Source organism: Cervus canadensis, chromosome 18 (genome assembly GCF_019320065.1).
Source record: "Cervus canadensis isolate Bull #8, Minnesota chromosome 18, ASM1932006v1, whole genome shotgun sequence".
Taxonomy (NCBI): Eukaryota; Metazoa; Chordata; class Mammalia; order Artiodactyla; family Cervidae; genus Cervus; species Cervus canadensis.
The window spans coordinates 43,530,057-43,548,550 of record NC_057403.1 but is presented as its reverse complement, the minus strand read 5'-3'; the positions used below and the strand labels follow the sequence as shown (position 1 = coordinate 43,548,550).

Here is an 18,494-nt window from a genome sequence, read left to right as displayed (position 1 = left end):
CTTGCCTGGAAAATTCCATGGATGGAGGAGTCAGGCGGGTTACAGTCCATGGGGTCGCAAAGAGGCGGACACGACAGAGCGACGGGCACTTGCACTTACTTGCACTATCTTTATTGTTACTTCCTCCACACTAATAAAGTAGAAGCATCTCGAGACCCGCATCGGTCCTGTTTCTAGCTGGTAGAGAACAGTGCCTCAGGACACAGGGTGGACGCCAGTATTCATGTTTATGGAATGAATAAATGAATACTTGGTACTGAGACTAAAGAGTAAATAAAGTCTCCACCGTCACGCAGTTCATAGGCTATGGGGTACTCACGATAAACAAGTAATTGTAAATAATTAAGCAAATAAGTTACTTGGGAGGCTTAGGAGTTTCCCAATCAACTCCTTGTTGTTGTTCAGTCGCTAAGTCGTGTCGGACTCTTCGCGACCCCATCGACTGCAGCTCTCCACGCTACTCTATCTGTCCTCCACTATTTTCCCGAGTTTGCCCAAATTCATATCTACTGAGGCAATGAGAGAACTACTTGCAGGTGACCTTCTGCGTGAAGAAGGACCTGGATAAGCACTGTACTTAGCCTCACCCCTCAACAACTAAGGTTCAGAGCTGGGATAGAAAATTTCAAACAGATGCTGGGAGTCGGGCTAATGGGCGGGCTGTGATTCAGGCCTGAGTAGGTGAGGTGTCTCGTGCTGGGCTGCTCTTCACGTGAGCAGAACGCCAAGGCCTTCTCCAGGAGGTAGAGCAGACCCCAGGACCCCGGCCCGTGCTAGAGGTAGAGGGTCGGCTACCTGCACCCCTCTGCTCCCCGGGTGTACTCACCGTCACTCTCTCCCAGCCGCTAGCTACCGTTGCTATAGCGCCGACGGCATGTCAGGCGGCCGGCCCAGAGGAGCACGGGAAAAACATGGCAGGCACCGTTGTCTTCTGGGAATTGTAGTTCTTTTCGGGCCCTCGCCGGCCCGCTCGCTGAGCAGCGGACTACGCTTGCCCAGCTGTCGGACCTGGGAAATTCTCTAGCTTCCAACCCCGAGGCGCATTCCGGCCTTACCGCGGTGCGTCCTGGGAGTGGTAGTTCTCTCCTTTCCGAGCGAGAATGGCGCCAGGCGGGAGCAGGATGCCAAGAAAACTACATGGAGGAGGCGGGGTCCAGGGCTAGGAATCTACGCGGTTAGCAGTGGCGAAGGCGGCTATATCGGCAGCATGAAGCGGACCCCGACGGCCGAGGAACGAGAGCGCGAAGCTAAGGTATTTCGGGCTCACCCGAGTCTGGGATCTTTCGTGCACTTGTAGCTGGGGTCTGGGAACCGGAAGGACTTGCTTGGATGGCAAGCGGACCCACGGTCTTAAGGGAAGGGGTTACAAGGCCTTGTCAGCAAGGGAGCCAGAGACTTTGGGGGTTTTGAGTACGTGCTGCTCGGGATGCAGGCCTAGTCCTAGTGGATTGACTCACATGAGAATTAAGACACCCATTTCCTTGTCCTGCTTCTGCACTTCATTCCTTGGTTAAGTTTGTAGCTACCCTTGTGCCTCAGTTTACCGGACTCTTAGATGCTTGTGATCATATCAGTTGTGCTTCCCTCTTCGGTAATGATTTCTGTGGATTGAGATCGGGTGAGGTGAGATAATTTGTGCGATCAGATGTGTGTATTTGAAACAGTTGTCTGTTCTGTGTCTTCCGCACAGCGGATGTAGAGTTTTAACTACAATACCGTTTTCTACTTTGGGGGCTTCACGCTGTAGCAGTTGTTCCAAGGGATGACAATAATAATTGTAATGGAATTTTCTTTTTTTAGCATTTATTACTCATCAGACTCAGCGGTTCCATAATATTTATATTATTTCGTATTCTTATCACAGCAGACTGCAAGATAGATTTTATACAGGTGGAATATCAAGAGTCCTGATTTACATATGAAGACTTGAGGCTCAGAAGAGTTGAGTGTTTCTCTCATTCCCCAAATCAAGTCCTATCAATTTGTCTAAAAATATTGGTAATCTCTTTTTTCCATCTTCACTACCTTGGACCAGGCTACCATTACCTCTTCAATGGACTGTTCCAGTGATCTCCATATTGGTCTATATTCACTTATGCATCCAATCACTCCTTGCTCTCCTTTTGTCCCACCTTCCACAAAAGACACTTCTTCACACTGTAGTGTGTGAGCTTTTCAAAATGCAAATGTAACATGGCCCTTTCCTTCTTAGCTCCTCTGTCAACCAGCTGTTTAAAAATCCTTCACGGAATTCCTTGGTGGCCCAATGGGGCTCCTGTGATGACTTGAGTTTGATCCCCAGTGGGGAAACTAAGATCCTGCAAGCTGGGTGGCATGGCCAAAAAAAAAAAAAAAAATCTTTCATGGCTTTCTGTTGCTCTTAGGATAAAAAGAAAACTCACATGACCTACAATGTTTTGCATAGTGTAAACTCTACTCGCATCATCCACAGCCTCAATGGATGTGACCCCTCTCTACTCCCTGCCCATCAACCATGTTGGCCTTCTTAGAAGACCTTGTTTCCTCTGCTTTATCTGATTACAGGGTCTTTTGTTGTTGTTGTTGTTCAGTCAATAAGTCATGCCTGACTCTGTGATCCTGTGGACTGTAGCACTCCAGACTTGCCTGTCCTTCACCATCTCCCGGAGTTTGCGCGAATTCATGTTCACTGAATCAATGATGCCATCCAGCCATCTTGTCCTCTGTCTTCCGTCCCTTCTCCTGCCTTCAGCCTTTCCCACCATCAGGGTCTTTTCCAATGAGTTGGCTGTTTGCATCAGGTGGCCAGAGTATTGGAGGTTAAGCTTCAGCATCAGTCCTTCCAATGAATATTCAGGGCCTTTATACATGCTCTTTGTTGCTCACTCTGTATCAGGCAATTATTGGAAGTGAGGGCCATTGATGAATGAAACAGACGCTGTTTATGCTGTCAGAATTTGGAGTCCTCAAGTGAACTCACTTTGTCTTAGGGCAGTACCTCTATGGATTTAAGATATAAAATATACTGTATTATGACCTGAGTTAGGGCTTTGCTGGTGGCTCAGTGGTAAAGAATGCCTGCAATGCAGAAGATGTGGGTTTGATTCCTGGGTTGGGAAGATCCCCTGGAGACGGAAATGGCAACCCACTTCAGTGTTCTTGCCTGGAAAGTCCCATGGACACAGGAGCCTGGTGGTTTGCAGTCCATGGGGTCACAAAGAATCAGACAGGACTGAGTGACTAAACCACCACCACCACCGTGATCTGAGTTATAGCAAAGTTTCTTTAGAGTTCTGAAGTTTTCATGCTTGAACCTGTATGTGATAAGGCAGTATTTAAAGTTGTTGTTTAGTCGCTAAGTCGTGTCTGACTCCTTGTGACCCCATGGACTGTAGCCTGCCAGGCTCCTCTGTCCATGGAATTTCCCAGGTAAGAATACTGGAGTGGGCTGTCATTTCCTTCTCCAGGGGATCTTCCCGACCCAGGGATGGAACCAGCGTCTCCTGCATTGGCTGGCAGATACTTTACCACTGAGCCACCAGGGAAGCCTGTAAAGATAGGTGCAAAGGAGAAAGATCCTTCTGCATTCATCTACAATAGTTCAAAGAAACAAATGTCACACAGTGGTATTGTGCATGATGTCTTTCTTACCTTTTGGTTTACACTGAAAGTTACTCATGTCTTTTGTAAAGATTTATTTAGCACCTATTATTTGCCTGACGGGCTTCCCGGGTAGCTCAGCTGGTAAGGAATCCCCTTGGAATGCAGGAGACCCTGGTTCGATTCTTGGGTTGGGAGGTTCCCCTGGAGAAGGGATAGGCTACCTCCCCCAGTATTCCTGGGCTTCCCTGGTGACTAAACAATCCGCCTGCAATGCAGGAGACCTGGGTTTGATCCCTGGGTTGGGAAGATCCCCTGGAGGAGGGCATGGCAACCCATTCCCATATTCTTGCCTGGAGAATCCTCATGGACAGGGGAACCTGGCGGCTACAGACCATAGTGTTGCAAAGAGTTGGACGTGACTGAGCGACCAAGCACAGCACAGCACATTTGCCAGACACTGGGATTCTGATTTTGGCTAAGATAGAATCCTTGCGCAAAGGAGCTTTTACTCTTTTAAAACCCGAACTGTTGCCTGTAAGGTAGCTGTTAGTGTCATTGACATCTGATGGATGTTGAAACCGAGGCTTGTAGAAGTTAAAACTTGCCCAAGGTCACCTGGTTGCTATGTGAAACTAGGGCCCAGAGCAAGGTCTTCTCATTCCAAAGCTTTTTTTCATTTTCTGCTTGTAAAACATGTTGAAATGATAGAGCAAGTTGTCCGCCTGTTTACTTTTAAAAATTCCTCTGATCTTTATTTAAAAGTTATTTGAGAAATATTACTCGTTAGAGCAAAGTATAGGAAAGCAAGTTTTAAATCTTAAATAGAAAATGTTCATTTAATCATAAATTATTTTCTCTTTTTCTAATCCACTTTTTGAGGTGTACTTTCTGTACCATAAATAGCACCCATTTATAGTGCACAATTTGATGAGTTTTGACAGATGTTTACACCTGTGAAACCACCACCATAGTTGATAACAGAGAACATTTCGATCCCTGCCAACAATTTCCTCTTGCTGATTTGCAGTCAATCTCTTCCCCCACCTTGGCTCGCAAGCAACCACTAGTAGTTTTTCTAGCACTGTAGATGAAGTCTGTATTATCTAGAATTTCGTATAGATGGACATATACTGTGTGTGTTATTGAGTCTGTCTGCTTTCAGTCAGCATGATTTTTGAGATTAATGCATGTCGTTGCCTGTATCACTACTGTGTATTTAGTCACTAAGTTGTGTCCAACTCTTTGTGACCCTACGTACTGTAGCCCACAATCCATGGGACTCTGTCCGTGGGATTCTCCAGGCAAGAATGCTGGAGTGAGTTGCCATTTCCTTCTCCAGGGGATCTTCCTGACCCAGGGATTGAACCTGTGTCTCCTGCTTGGCAGGTGGGTTCTTTACCCCCAAGCCACCAGGGAAAGCCTGTATCAATAGCCTATTATTCCATTTTATTGCTGACTGTGTACAGTGTGGCTCTGGCACATTTGTTTATTCATTTGTGTGTTGTGAACATTTGGATTGTTTCTGGACTATTATGAAGGAAGTGGCTCTGGCCATTCATGTGTGAGTCTGAGTTTTCATTTCTTTTGGATGAACACCAGGAGTCCGCTTGGTGAGTCCTGTAGTAGTTCTGTGTTTAATTTTATGAGAAACAGCTCAACAATTTTCCAAAGTGATTCTCCCATTTGTACTAGTTTCTCAGGACTGCTGGTACAAGTTACCACAATGTCCCTTTTTTAAAAAAAAGGTTCCTTTTTTTTTTTAACATGGACCACTTTTAAAGTCTTTATTGTATTTGTTACAATACTGCTTCTATTTTATGTTTCTTGTTTTTTTTTGTTTTTTTTTTTTTTGCCACAGGTTATAGGAGATTTTAGCTCCCCAACCAGGGATCGAACCCACACCTTCTACATTGGAAGGCAAAGTCTTAACCACTAGAAAGAACTTCAGGGAAATTCCAGCCTTGCTGTCTTAACACAACAAAAATGTATTCTCTCATTGTTCTAGAGATATGTTTGAAATCAAGGGGTCCGTAGTACCCCTGATGGCTCTGCTCTAGGGGAGAATCCTTCCTTGAGTCTGCCAGCTTCTGGTGACTAGACATTCCTTGGCTTGGGCAGTGTAACTCCAATCTCTGCTCTCGTCTTCCCCATGACTGCCTTCTTTGTGTTTTTCTGTCTCATTTCTCTGTGTCTTTTCTCTTGTAAGGACACCAGTCATTGCAGTGAGGGCCTCCCCTAAATCCAGGATGATCTTAATTTCATGATCCTCAAGGTCCTTAACTTAATTCCATATGCAAAGACCCTTTTTCCAAATAAGATCACATTTACAGGCACCAGTGGTTAAGACTTGGACATATCTTTTTGGGCGTGTTATTCAAACCTGCTGCACCATTTGACATTTCCATCAGCTGTGTATGAGAGCTCTGGTTGCCTCCTATCTTCACCAATACTTGGTATTGTCTGTTTAAATTTTAGGCCTTCTAGTGGGTGTGTGGTGGGTGGTATCTCATTGTGGTTTTAATTTTCATTTTAGTGATGACTAATGAGAATGAATATCTCTTTGAAAAGCTTTTTCCGTCTTGTAACATGTATCAATACTTTATTCCTCTTTGTTACTGAATAATGTAATACTCCAGTGTCTGAATGTATCACAGTTGGTTTAATCCCTTCCCCTGTTGATGGATATTTGGGTCGTTTCCACTATTTGGATATTACAAATAATGCTGCTATGAACATCTGTGTTCTACTTTTTATATATACCTATATTTTCATTTCTCTTAGATAGAGATCTAGGAGTGAAATTGCTAGGTCATATGGTAAATTGGCGGAGAAGGCAATGGCAACCCACTCCAGTACTCTTGCCTAGCAAATCCTATGGATGGAGGAGCCTGGTAGGCTGCAGTCCATGGGGTCGCTAAGAGTCGGACATGACTGAGCGACTTCACTTTCACTTTTCACTTTCATGCATTGGAGAAGGAAATGGCAACCCACTCCAGTGTTCTTGCCTGGAGAATCCCAAGGATGGGGGAGCCTGGGGGGCTGCCGTCTATGGGGTCGCACACAGTCGGACACGACTGAAGTGACTTAGCAGCAGCAGCATGGTAAATCTGTGTTTAACATTTTAAGAAACTGGCTGTACTGTTTGTTATGGTCTGAATGCTTGTGTTCCCCCCAAATTCTCTTATTATTGAAATTCTAACCCCCAAGGTGGTGGTATTAGGAGGTAGGGCCTTTTGGAGATGATTAGGTAGTTAGGAATGGAATTAGTGTCCCCTTCTACAAGAGGCCTGAGAGAGCTCCCTTGCCCTGTCTGCCATGTGAGGATACATGATTAAGTTGGGTGTCTGAAACTGGAAGAGGGTCTTTACCAGAACCAGACCATGCTGGTACCCAGATCTTGGACTTCCAGCCTTCAGACCATGAACAATAAATTTCTGCTGTTGATAAGCCACCCAGTCTATGGTATTTTGTTACAGCAGCCTAAATGGATTTCCAAGGTGGACACGTCATTTAGTATTCCTGTTTGAAGGTTACAGTTCTTAACATCCTTGTCATCACCTGTCACTGTCTTTATGAAAGCAGGTGTGAAGTGGTATCTCAGAGCAGTTTTACTTTTCCTTTTTCTGATGTCCAGCGATGTGAAGCTGCTTCTTGTGTGTAGGTTGACCAGGTATAAATCTTCTTTGGTGAAGCGTCTGTTCAGATCTTTTGCTCTTTTTTTTTTTTGGTTGGTTTGTGCTCTTAATATTAAGTGTTATGAGTTATTTGTATTTTCTAGATATCAGTCCTTTGTTAGAGATTTGTATTGTGAATACTGTGTCCCTTCTTTAGTTTATGTAATGTTCTTTTGAAGAGCAAAATTGTTCAATTTTGATAAAGATCCAATTTATCGATATTTCTTTTTATGATTCTTGCTTTTTGTGTCATATCTATGAAGTCTCTGCCTATCCTAAGGTCACAAAGATTTCTTGTTTGCTTTTTAAACTTTTTACCCCCATGATGGGTAATTGCTTTTGGTTTTCCTTTTCTCTCTGAAATAGATTACATTTTCTTGTGATCGCTTATGTCATAGACGTTTGTATCGTTCCCTTGTCTGGAGGGTGAATAAAAAGGTTGGAGTAAATAGCTTTTTATGATGACATCTGTTTAATTTGTGTTAACAACAGGAGAGGGTGCCAAAGTATATTCATGAATTTTTAAAATGAATTGTTAAAATAAGGCATACAGCAGGGTAGTTCAGCTCAGTATCTGAAAAGCTGAGTTAGAATCGCGCTCAGTCACTCAGTTGTGTCCCACTCTTTGCGATGTCATGGACTGTAGCCCGCTTCTCTGTTCATGGGGTTTTTCAGGCAAGAAAACTAGAATAGGTTGCCCTTTCCTGATTAGGTTTGGCCATAGTGCCAGGGACCCAGTAAGTATGGCTTTGATTGAGGGTTGCCTCGAGAACCTTTTTCTGATATAAGGCTGCCCCCGTATTTTTGTGTGTTTTTTTCCCAGATGATATAATTTTTTATTTTGAAATGATTTAAAATTTATAGAAGAGCTGCAGGAGTAGAACAAAGAGCCCTCACGGCCTTATCATGCAGATTTGCTCACATCTTGTTACATGTGCTTCACAGCTCTCATTCTTTCCCTATATATAAATACATGAACGATTATTTTTTTTTATGAACCATTACAGAGTAAATTGGTGACATCAATCCTCTTTACCCATGAATTTCCTAAGCATGTATTTCCTAAGATGCTTTCTTATATATAAACATAGCTGATTGTCAATTTCAGAAAAGTTAACTGATCAAATACTCTTATTTAGCCCAAAGTCCATATTTAAATTTTGCTAATTGTCCTAATAGTATCTTTTATAGCATTTTCGTTTTCCTGGTCCAGGTTTCAATCCAGGGTCATATGTTACCTTTAATTGTTATGTTTCTGGTCTCTTTTAATCTTCTTTAATCTGGTCTCCTTTAATCTCCTTTAAATTGCTTCCTCAACCTTTTTTTGTCTTTAAAGACATTGACATTTATGATGAGTAAGACAGTGACCTTTGTGATGAGTGCAGGCTATTTGTTTTGTAGAATGTCTCTGCATTCTTGTGTATCTAATACTTCCTTATGATTAGATTCAGTTGTTCAGTCGCTCAGTAGTGTCTCTGCGACCCCATGGACTGCAGAATATGCAGATTCAGAATATGCATTTTTTGGCTTGTATATTTTTGAGGAAAGATGGGGGGCACAGGAGATCACAAATTTACAACTTACATATTCATCCTGCCTATAAAGTTGTTCTATTTGACCCAAATGAACTATGTTTGAAAGTTTCTGAATTATTTTCCATCCGAGAGATTTCACATGAAAGTCTGGATGGCAGGCTGTCTTGAAAAACTAGACTGTCTGGCCACACTGGGCTTGCATTTCACTAACTAGAGCTGAATAGTGGCTGCCACTTTAGATGAGAATATATTTTCCTTTCTGCCACACCCCACCTTTGCCCATTTAGTCACAGTACAGGCTTCCCTCGTGGTTCAGACGGTATAGAATCCACCTGCAGTGTGGGAGACTGGGTTCAATCCCTGACTCCGGAAGATCCCCTGGAGAAGGGAATGGCAACCTACTCCCGTATTCTTGTCGGAGAATCCAACGGACAGAGGAGCCTGGTGGGCTACAGTCCAAGGGTTCGCACAGAATCAGACGCGACTGAGTGACTAACACTTTCACTTTTCTTTCACAGTGGTTTAGAGTGTGAGACTTTAGAGGGAAATCCCAGAATTGAATCCTGCTCCATCACTTGCTTTAAGTAACTTAGCTCCTCTGTGCCTCTGTTTCCTCATCTGTAAAACTGTGGTGAGTGCTCAGTGGCTTAGTCAGGTCCAACTCTTTGCGATCCCATGGGACTGTAGCCCGCCAGGCTTTTCTGTCCGTGAAACTGTCCAGTCAAGAATACTGGAGTGGGTTGCTATTTCCCTGTCCAGGTGATCTTCCTGACCCAGGGGTCGAACCCACGTCTCTTGCGTCTCCTGCGTTGTCAGGCACACCCTTTACCGCTGCACTGTTAATGATTGACATGAGGATGAACTAAGATACAGGGGAAGCACCTGGAGCATTGTGTTGCTGTTATCACTGGCATCTATCTCATTGTCATCATCATTACCACCTGTCTGATCCCAGTAGCTATTTTAGCTTATATTCAGAACATTCATTCTGTGACCTTATACTGAGTGTCTAATTGAGCTCTGGCGGCCTCGGTCTGCAGCAGCTTGAAGTGGGGCTTCGGTTCCTGACCAGAGATTGGGATTGGGTCACAGTGGTGACAGCTCTAAATCCCAGCCACCTGACTCCTGGGCAGTGGCATGACCCTGGCTCTTTGGCTTTGCAGAAAAGAATTCACGAAGACGGAAAGTAGTGAAACAAATCAAGTGTTTACTAGAAGGAAGAAGAGTATAGTACATGTGGATAGACACACAGGCAGACCGAGAGAGAGAGTCACACCCTCATGGTAGTGTGAATCACTTTTATGGGACATTTCTTCCCGGTTTCATTTGACCAGTCATCTTGCTTGGCCTGGTTCTGAGTCTGTGTTTGGTATTTATCTCAGGAGGATCCTCCTGTGTGTGCCTGCACGTCTCTTAGGCAAGATGGATTCTACCGAAGAGGCCTCTGGGTAGTTAGCACCCCTTAGCATCACTCCCCTTTTGACCTCCAAGGTACCTTTCTTTGCATGTGTAGTCAGGGAGGCCTCCTCACTTCGAGAATGAGAAATATGTGGTCTCTTATCTTCTATCTGGGCAGGGCCCAGCCTGTTCTTTTGATGGTCCTGCAATTTTTTGTCTTTGAGCATCTACCCTGTGTGCCGGAGGGGGGAGCGGGGACATCTATCTACCTCCTACCTCTTAATCAGGCAGATTTTCTCAATTAGGGGGTTATACTTCCTTCCCTTTCATCCCAAATGGTGCTAGTTATGTGCCACCCTTGGAAGAATTGAGAACATAAACTATTTTCTGGGTTCCTTGGTTCATTTGAGGAACCTGGTTAAGTGCCAAGCAAGGTATGGCAGGTTTGGTCCTGTAGGACTGGCTTCTTTTGTATGGAAAATATGTAATTAAGCAAGTACCAGCAGTAGAGTGGTGTATTTTTTTATATAAATTTATTTATTTTAATTGGAGGCTAATTACTTTACAATATTGTATTGGTTTTGCCATACATTGACATGAATCTGCCACGGGTGTACATGTATTCCCCATCCTGAAGCCCCCACCCACCTCCCTCCCCATCCCATCTCTCTGGGTCATCCCAGTGCACCAGCCCCTAGAGTGGTGTATTTTACCATGGGAATAGGACGTGGTAGCAGGGAGGATCTACTGTGGTAGGGGGATCATGGAATCTCTTCCCCAGGAAGATCTGTTTAAGCTGGTCTAGGGACAGGAGAGAGGAAGATGGTGGGTTACAGTCCATGGGGTCACAGTGAAGGGGACATGCCTGAGCACGCATGCAGGGGTCATGGAATTCCTTCCTAAGACTTCTTTAAGAGTGTATCCGTATTCCAGGCCCAGGACTCCTTTAGAGGTTGCTCAGAAATATGGTAAGTGTTCTTTAGTTCTGGAATGAAAAGATGTGGGTGTTGAACTCCAAGTCAGCTTCCAAGGTTCTTAATGCTGGCTTGGGTGAGATCATCATTTTTTAAGTTGTTGAGCATAGAAAGAGTTTACCTTTATTACTGAGAGGGTTATATACTTAATAGGAACGTAATAATTTTGTTTAAGAAATGTACATTTTAACTTTACAGTGGAGAAACCCGGCAGTCACTCCCCTAACCTGATAATCAAGATCAACATCATCAGTGGCAACAAGTCATGGTGATGACATGAACCCTGGATCTGTTTAATTCATAATAAAGTGATTCAAGTGGTGAAAAAAAAATGTACATTTTTATCAGTGAAGGAATGTATCCAGAATAGATAAGCCTGCTGTTTTTCAAATAAAAATCATTTTAAAAGACTTCCATTTTTGGTGATAATTGTCTTAATATCATCTAAGATAAGCCTTAGGCTACAAGGCCTGATGAGTTGTTAATATGTAATAACTCAATTTAAAAAGTTTGTTATTTATGTATGAAGTGAAGTGTTAGTCTCTCAGTCGTGTCTGACTTTTTGCGAGCCCGTGGACCGTAACCCACCAGCCTCCTCTGCCCACGGGATTTTCCAGGCAAGAATACTAGAGTGGGTTGCCATTCTCTTCCCCAGGGGCTCTTCCTGACCCAGGGATTGAACCTGGGGCTCCTGCATTGCAGGCAGATTCTTTACCTTCTGAGTTACAAGGGAAGCCCACTTTTTTTTATTCTACCTCAGTTTATTTTATTTTTTGCAGTTTGGCACTTTAGTGAAGTTTTGAGAAGGTTCTTTTGGTCCCTACCTTCATCATGGGCCATCCTGGACTGTTCTACCAGTTTATCGGATGGTAATTTAGGAAACTAAATGTAGAACATTCTTGGTGGTGGACCAATGACCAGGGCACTTAAAAAATTATGTCACCTGACAGATTCTAGTCTGTTTTTTCCCCAAATCCAGATTATTTTTCACTTGATCTGTCTTCCAGAGTGTGGGTCAGTCTTTGTGTGTGTGCTGAGTCACTTCAGACTCTGCAGCCCCATGGGCTGGAGCCCGCCAGGCTCCTCTGTCCATGGGATTCTCCAGGCAGGAGCACTGGAGTGGGTTGCCGTGCCCTCCTCCATGGTGTCATTCTGACCCAGGATGGGACCTGTGTCTCCTACGTCTCCTGCATTGGTTCTTTAAGGCGAGTTCTTTACCACTTGTGCCACCTGGGAAGCCCCTTAGGTCAGTCTTTAATCATCATTTAATAGTTTAGATCACCTTCTCTGGGTAGAAGAAGGGTTAGTTTTTTTTGCTCATAAGTGTCTACACCACTTTAAATACCTTCCTTGAAAATTAACTAATTAAACCATTGAATCACAGTGAATTCTTGTTACTTTTTATTATTTTCAGGTTTTTTTTTTTTAATTGAAGTATATTAATACAATGTTGTGGTAATATCAGGTATATTCAGTTCTGTTTCTTAACCTTATTTTTTTTCTTTTATTGAGATATAATTCAACATACCGTATAATCCACCCACTTAAAGTATGCAATTCAGTGGGTTTTGGTGTATTCACAGAGTTGTATAATGGTGTATTCACAGAGTTGTATAATGCGACCCCATGGATTATAACCCATCAGGCTCCTCTGACCATGGGATTTTTTCAGCAAGAATACTGGAGTGGGCTGCTATGCCCTTCTCCAGGGGATCTTCCCGACCCAGGGATCGAACTTAGGTCTCCTGCATTGCAGGCAGACGCTTTACCACCTGAGCCACCAGGGAAGCCTGTATAATCATCACCGTGGTTAAATTTAGAACATTTCATCATCCCCAAAACAAACCCTGCACAGACCCAGCCGTTTAAAAATTAACTCCATTGGTTTCTGTCAGTAATACATGTTCATGGTACAGAATTCAAAGGACACAGGAAAAGAGGGCCCAACCTTCACCCTTGCCAGGAACTCATCCATCCCCCAGAGGCACATCCTGTTAACCTTTTTGATCTTACTGTTGGTTTTGAAAACTAAGTTTGCCATTGGAAAAAAAAGTCTCTGACACTTTAAACAACCATTAGCTTCTTTGAAGACAGCACTGATGTCTCATTCATCCTTCGATCTTTCCAGTGTACTTGGTGGAGAGTCTTGCACATAAAAGAAATTTATAAATATCTTTTGAATGAAGAGTGAATGATCAAGGCCCAGCATCTGAGACATGTTCCATGTGACCCTTAATAATGATCATACTGGCTCCCTAGCTGCTGATTGGATTTATAGTGGCTGAGTTTAGCAGTATAGGTTTTGGCATTTGGACTGCGTGCATCGAAAAAGTTTAAAGAAAGTTTAAAGGTGGTCCAGTGGCCAGAACTCTGATACTAGGGTCAGTCCCTGGTCAGGAAACTAGATCCGCATGTGCCCCAACTAAGAGTTTGCATTGTTGTAGCTAAAGTTCCTGTGTGCAGCAACTAAGACCTAGTGTAGCAAATAAATATATAATAAATATTTTTAAAAAGTGAATTGGTGAATTATTTAGAAAACAAAAGTTGGGCACCATGTCTTTTTAGTTTTGTTATCCCCATTCTATCCGTAGTACTTAACATGGTGCCAGGCATATAGTCAGCATTCCATAAATATTTATCAAATGAACGAATGAATTCCCAAGAGCATAGCCTGTTATTGGTTGTTAGGCTTTCATTAATGAGAGATGGAACCAGAACCTGAGAGAAGTAATGGAAAATGGTTAAGTCTCAACACCTGTGGATTTCAAATTACTTTACTTACCATGTGTGCCTGTGCGCTCAGATGCTTGTGTCCGACTCTTTGTGTTCCCATGGACTGTAACCCGCCAGGCTCCTCTGTCCATGGGGTTGTCCAGGCAAGAATACTGGAGTGGGTTGCCATGCCCTCCTCCAGGGGATCTTCCCAGCCCAGGGACTGAACCAACATACCCTGTGTCTCCTGCATTGGCAGGCGGATTCTTTACCACTGAGCCACTGGGGAAACGCAGGTGCTCTGTAGGCTTACATTTCTGTTAATGCTACAGACATCTGACCTGATGCCATGCCCATCATATATTTACCCTGTAGTTTTGTAAATGACCTGCTTGCGAAGCAGCGTGCCTTCCTTTATGTTAAAGAACTGCCCTGTGGATAAGTGTCTGGGTTGAGACCTTTATAGCTGGTAGAAGGGCTTCCCAGGCGGCGCCATGTTAAAGGATCCTCCTGCCAATGCAGGAGATGCAAGAGACTCGGGTTCTATCCCTGGATCAGGAAGATCCCTTGGAGGAGGAAATGGCAACCCACTCCAGTATTCTTGCCTGGAAAATCCTATGGACAGAGGAGCTTGGCAGGTTGAGCAGAGCACACCCGTGCAGCTGGTAGAAACCATGTGGACGACTTAGTTTGAAGGAACAAATTCTGTTGCGTCGGTCTGAGGAGATTTGTTGCTAGTTGCATGAGTGTCTTCATAACTGTGATCAGAGAATTCAAAGCTCTGATTTCTGCATTAGCCCTAAGTCTGCCCTTTGGCGCCTTCATTTAGCGACCAGATCATTCAAGGCTGAGCCTCAAAGGCTAGAATTTCTTCAGTAATAATATAAAATGGGCTGATGTGGCAGCCTTAACTCATTCTGTGGAACTGGGCATGATTAAAGTCTCAAGGCTGCATTAATTCAGATGTTCTCTTTCCATGTACAGTAGTTGTTTATCTCACTGTTTTCCAGGTTCCCAGTTTTTGAAAACAGAGATGGAAAATTTTGCTGATTTTTTTTTTTTTTCTGTCAGCATGAACATTCAGCGTTTCACCCTCCTTTTCTTACCTTTTTACCCCCTTGAAAATAGCATCAGGCAAAGCGAATGCAGACAGTATAGTTTCCGCGGACTCCAGCCTGTTGTCACGTCAATCTGGTTATTTAGGTAAATAGTGTGCCAGTTTTCGCCGACTCAGCAGCCAATATGCTGCGAGCAAGTTTTCTGTTGGTCACGTGATTGGCTGGGAACACTATTAATGAGACAAATAATTGGGACGTCTTCGTCGTCGTTCTGCTAAAACCCGATCCTGGTGTTGGAAGCGACCAGGCAGACGAATTGCATATGCAGTGCCCGAAAGGAAAGGATGAGTAGCCAGGGTGCCCAGCTTTTAAATTCATCAGACCCCTGCTGCTTAAATTGCCCCAGCTGTTAATGCTGGAACCATTATAGTAATGGACTCAGCAAATGAAGGGGAACGAAGACACGAACACTTTATTACCAGAGGGGCAATTTTCTTTTCATCTGTAATAGCAGCGGTGCCTCTGTATTGATCAGCCCATCAAGATACTAATCCTCTGTAAAATTACTCGTTATAACTGAAAATGTGTTAATCCAAGTCAGTCTGTGTCCCGACTGTCTACTTACTATTGAATACAGGCGATCAGATGGTTTATTTTTCATGATTTAAAGCCTCTGCCCTGGAAATGGCTGGCGTTTCCCTCGGAACACGGAGCGCTTAATCTTAGCTCTAGCCCAGGGTTGTCTTTTTGTTTTAAACAGAACATCACCCACTTAATTAAGGAGTGAGTGTCTGTCTTGCTGTCTGAATTATGCCGGTGTTTTATGTTCTGCGGGATTTATTAAGCATCTTGTTTTACATTCCGTCTGTGGTTTGTGCTGTAAATAAAAATAGGCCCATCTTGCACACATTAGAACTTTGCAGGTAGCAAAACGTCAATAAGTAGCAGGGAGGGAAGGTTCTTTGATTTATATTTCAGGCACCGGGCTGTGCTTTGTCGATTGAACTCATAGGCAGGTCGCATCCTGGTATCTGCTCTGTGGCAGATGTGTTTTGGCATCGTTGTGTGAGAAAGTTTATGGTTATTTCTGCACCCTTGGTTCAGTAGATTGCTTTTTAGACAATGAAGCATATCTACTCCGCCCCTTCCTCTTGTGTTTTGTGAGAAATGACTATAGCTAGATTTTTTTTTAATAAGAAGACCTGTTAAAACTGAATTCTATCTTCCTTAGTATTCAGAATTTGAAGAATTACTCCTTCAAACTTTCATTTTTAAAAAATTCAGTGTAGTCTCTGTGTACATCATGTATTTATTTGTACACAAACTCAAATACCCTCTCGGCAGTATTTTTATTTATTCGAATACACTGTCATTGCTCAAAGCATTTGTGTGGCGTTATTCATCAAATTCATTCAGAAATCCTTAACTAGTACTTTCTTGTGCCAGGACGACCCGGGGCTGAGGATTCAAAGATGAAAAAGATACAGTCTTTGCCAGGGAGGAAAGGGCAAAGCTCAATCTGAAGACAGGCATGTGAACAAATAATTACAATAATGCAGGATTGTAGATGTTAAAACCCACTTGCGAATGTAGTTCCTAGGAGCAGATAGGAGTTATGGGCACCATAGCAAAAGCAGCCTCATCGATTTTTCTTGCTGTGTTACCCAAAGCAGAATTAAGCAATTTAATCACACCTGAAGACTTGCATCTGAATGATTCCCAGCTGTTTGAAAGAAATCTCATCTTTCAGGAGACTTGTTTACTGCCCCCTGGGGACAGTCAAAAGAAAGATTTCCAAAAATATACGATCAGTGACCACATCTTTGGATATGTGTAGCTTCCCACGGAGACTACTTTGAAGGGGATAGTGTTTATTTGATTGCTTATGTTCTGGCATTATATTGTAAGTCAGTCTTGTTGCTTTAGAGTATAGTTTATCAAGAGAGACAGTACCTGTCCTGGTTAAGAGCATGGATTTTGGCCAGCCTACCTTGTTTTTCCCCAGCTCTCTCTAATGGCTGAGCCGTCTTGAGCAAGTCATCTCATCTTCTTGAGCCTCAATCTTCATCTGTAAAATGGGGATAATCACAGTTGTGAGCATTAAATGGTTTAATATATGTGAAGCATTTAGAATAGTGATGGCATATATAAGTACTGTGTTTATAAGCATTAGCTGTTATTGCTGTGGGTGTGACTGTAGGCTAATGAAATTATTTTCCACATGTAGTTTATGAAAGGTGACTCTGTAAATGTGTGACCACAATATGTGTGGCATAGAAAGTGGCAAAGCATTTTTTTATTTAAAGTACTGGTTTTTACTGATTATATAATTTGTTATTTTAGAAGAATTTTAATATATAGAAAAATAACAAGCAAGGAAAAAATATCTCATAATCCTTCAGAAGATTCCCTGTGTTACATATTTGTTAGCATATTATTATTATGCCTGTTATATGTACTATATATGCAATATGATCCTAATTTTATCTAAAATAAATATGATACATATTTATACAAGAGATATTTTAAACAAAAATTGGAATCATAATGTGCATATTTTGTACTCTGGTCTTTTTTACTCACCTGCATCCAGTATATTGTGAATATTTTTCCATGTTGTTACAAGTATAGTGTAATATTTCATCATATGGATTTTTTTTCCTGCTGTTATAAATTATCCTTCAGTGACCATTCTTGCACGTAAATCTCTGCACAAATATCTGCTATTTTCCATAGGGTAAATTAAAGGAAGGTGAATCGTCGGGTCAACATTTGTAAAGATTTTTGGCTTACATTGTCAGATTGCCACCCGGAGGGGTGATGCCAGTTTCCATTCTGACAGGCAGTGCCTGAGAACGCATATTTGTCCATCCTTTCCAACATCGGGAACTGTCACAAGATGAAAATATTTGCCAGTCTGGAAGAGATGAGTAGGAGCTTATTGTAGAACTAGTTTATATTTTCTTAATTACTACGTGCTGTATGGTTGAATTTCCTCCTACTATGTTTATTGCCCAGATGCAGTTCTTTTGTGATTTGTTCATTTGTATCGCCTTCGTTCATTTTACTAATATATATCTTTTCTTATTTGTATCGCCTTCGTTCATTTTACTAATATATATCTTTTCTTATTGATTTGTAAGAACACTTCATAGATTAGGGGTATTATTATTTGTTAATCTTGTGCTGGAAATATTTTTCCTAGTTTGTTTATTTTTTTTTGTATTTTTGTTATTCAAAAGTTTTCCTTTATTTATGAATAGGAAAAATTTTCCCACTGAAATATCTAATTAATGGTTACTTCTATGTCTGTCTAGTTATTTTACATTTTAATTTTTCCACATTATTCTTGTAATGCATCTAAAATTTAGTTGGTGTATGGTATGGAGTAGATGTCTCATTGTTCCTAAATGATTAACCAGTTTTCCCTGCTGCATTTATTTACTAGATTGAATGCCAGAATACTCATAGCTGCTTTTTATTCTGTTTCCTTTGTTTTGTCTGTTATTCTGAAAAATCATTTTAGTTACGGAGTTTTATGGTACCTTTCAGTATCTAGCA

The 18,494-nt window shown here is 42.3% G+C and overlaps 2 protein-coding genes across 4 annotated transcripts in view; one reads left to right on the top strand and one right to left on the bottom strand.

Moving 5' to 3' along the window:
* RPGRIP1L (RPGRIP1 like) overlaps nucleotides 1-922 on the bottom strand; it is a 97,060-nt gene extending 96,138 nt beyond the window's left edge. For all 3 annotated transcript variants that reach the window (XM_043434802.1, XM_043434803.1, XM_043434804.1), the window contains exon 1: nucleotides 827-922. The gene's annotated coding sequence lies outside the window, so the exon portion shown is untranslated. The remainder of the gene's footprint in view (nucleotides 1-826) is intronic.
* Nucleotides 923-1,041: 119 nt separating this feature from the next.
* The window catches only part of FTO (FTO alpha-ketoglutarate dependent dioxygenase), a 415,913-nt gene continuing 398,460 nt past the window's right edge, over nucleotides 1,042-18,494 (top strand). The window contains exon 1 of the mRNA XM_043434805.1: nucleotides 1,042-1,252. Within this exon, the coding sequence (XP_043290740.1) occupies nucleotides 1,208-1,252 (45 nt within the window). The 5' untranslated portion in view covers nucleotides 1,042-1,207. The remainder of the gene's footprint in view (nucleotides 1,253-18,494) is intronic.